We start from the raw sequence: 1,535 nt of genomic DNA, 5'->3' as shown, positions 1-1,535 counted from the left end.
GCACTCCGTTGCTCTTATTGGTTGTAGGTCTATCCAATTGAGTGCAGAGGCATATTTTTTCCTGGTTTGTTCAAAACACTCCCCATAATCACAGCTCTATGGAGCAGTATCAGACTCATATTCTGACTAGAATTGAGTAGGACTACGTCAGGCTATAGATTCTAGAAATTCTGATCAATTTAAGAAATTAAATTAAAAGGAATTTTTTTTTATTGCATTTCATTTTTTGCAAATTGATGAGAAAAGAGTTTATATTTTTCTACAAGTTTGAAATAATGTTGCTTCAATAAAAGATGAATCAATGTCTGTATACATATTTAGGGTGCTTACAAAGAAGAAAGCAAATAATGAAAACTAGCTAGAGCTGCTAAACATACCTGGGATTTTTTTGGCCCAGCTGATCATGTGAACGAGTTCCTTATCAGCCAGGTTTGTCAGCGACATCATCACGTCTGCTTCTGTCAGCGGCCTCTTCATGTCCTTCATGAGGTAGATGTCTGGAGGCTCCGCCTCTATGATTCGCTCAATCAGTTGCTCTGGGGTCAGTCCAGGTTGTAAAGGTTCATTTAATGAACTCTCTACTGGTCTGGTCAACACCTTAGGTCTGTTAATTCGACCCTGAGAGGACAAACGGGTCACTCGCCTCGCCAGAGTGCTCCTGCAGTTTCCACGCTCTTTGCGGATACCTGCCAAAAGAGAACATACAGTAACTTTAATATTAAACAAATTAGAAGGATATTGGAAATATATTTCCTAAAGCAAAATAAAGACGGTTTTGTTCAACTTCTAATGCTGATAATTCCTCCAAAAGTTCGCTAGTGAAAGCAGAGACCTAACAGAGAAGCCTGGAGGTAGGAGTATGATGGTTTAATTGCAAATTCAAGAGATTACTTTATATATAGCGTGTTACAAAAATACTCCATATTCTACCATGAAAGCAGCCTGTGACAAGGATGCCTTTAAAAAAATAATAAATAAAACCAGTAAAATTAGAAAAATCAAGGAGAAATTTGATTCTTTTTTAAATAAAAGCTAATTCTGATCAATGTTCCGTTGCAAACTTTTAGGACCAGGGTTCTCTGCAGCATGGTAGAGGTCCCTCTAAGAGTTTTATGAAGCCCTAGATTTTAATTCAAGGTTTTTGAGTCGCTATTTTTTTCTTCAGTTTTTGGGCAACACTTTGCCTGACAAAATAAAATATTTGTAAAATAAAAAGGACAAAGGATTTGTCTTTTATTAAACATGTTGTTTTGGTTTTATTTTAATTTCAGGAATAACTAGCTGTTTTGCTAAAAAACTGAAATTGGTGCAAATATGTCCTAAGTAGTCGTTTTAGCATGCCTTCCAAGTCTCATTTTGGAGCATTTTCAGGCTAAATATACCTTTAGAAAAAAAAAAATATTAAAAAAGAAATATGAAGCCTGTATTTTATGGAGGATAAAAAGTTCCAAACTTAAATAAATAAATACAGCATTAAATAAATAATTAAATGTGGAATTAAATAAATAAATATGTCATTCATTAATTAAAACCAC

General features: G+C 34.4%; 1 protein-coding gene across 1 annotated transcript in view; it reads right to left on the bottom strand.

The window, feature by feature from the left end:
- Nucleotides 1–1,535, bottom strand: part of LOC107094552 (estrogen receptor beta-like) — a 40,339-nt gene that overhangs the window by 16,215 nt on the left and 22,589 nt on the right. The window contains exon 5 of the mRNA XM_015390241.1: nucleotides 378–686. Within this exon, the coding sequence (XP_015245727.1) occupies nucleotides 378–686 (309 nt within the window). The remainder of the gene's footprint in view (nucleotides 1–377; nucleotides 687–1,535) is intronic.

The sequence above is a fragment of the Cyprinodon variegatus genome, unplaced genomic scaffold, assembly GCF_000732505.1.
Source record: "Cyprinodon variegatus isolate N-32 unplaced genomic scaffold, C_variegatus-1.0 Scaffold489, whole genome shotgun sequence".
NCBI classification, from domain to species: Eukaryota; Metazoa; Chordata; class Actinopteri; order Cyprinodontiformes; family Cyprinodontidae; genus Cyprinodon; species Cyprinodon variegatus.
This window is presented reverse-complemented; position numbering and strand designations above follow the sequence as displayed.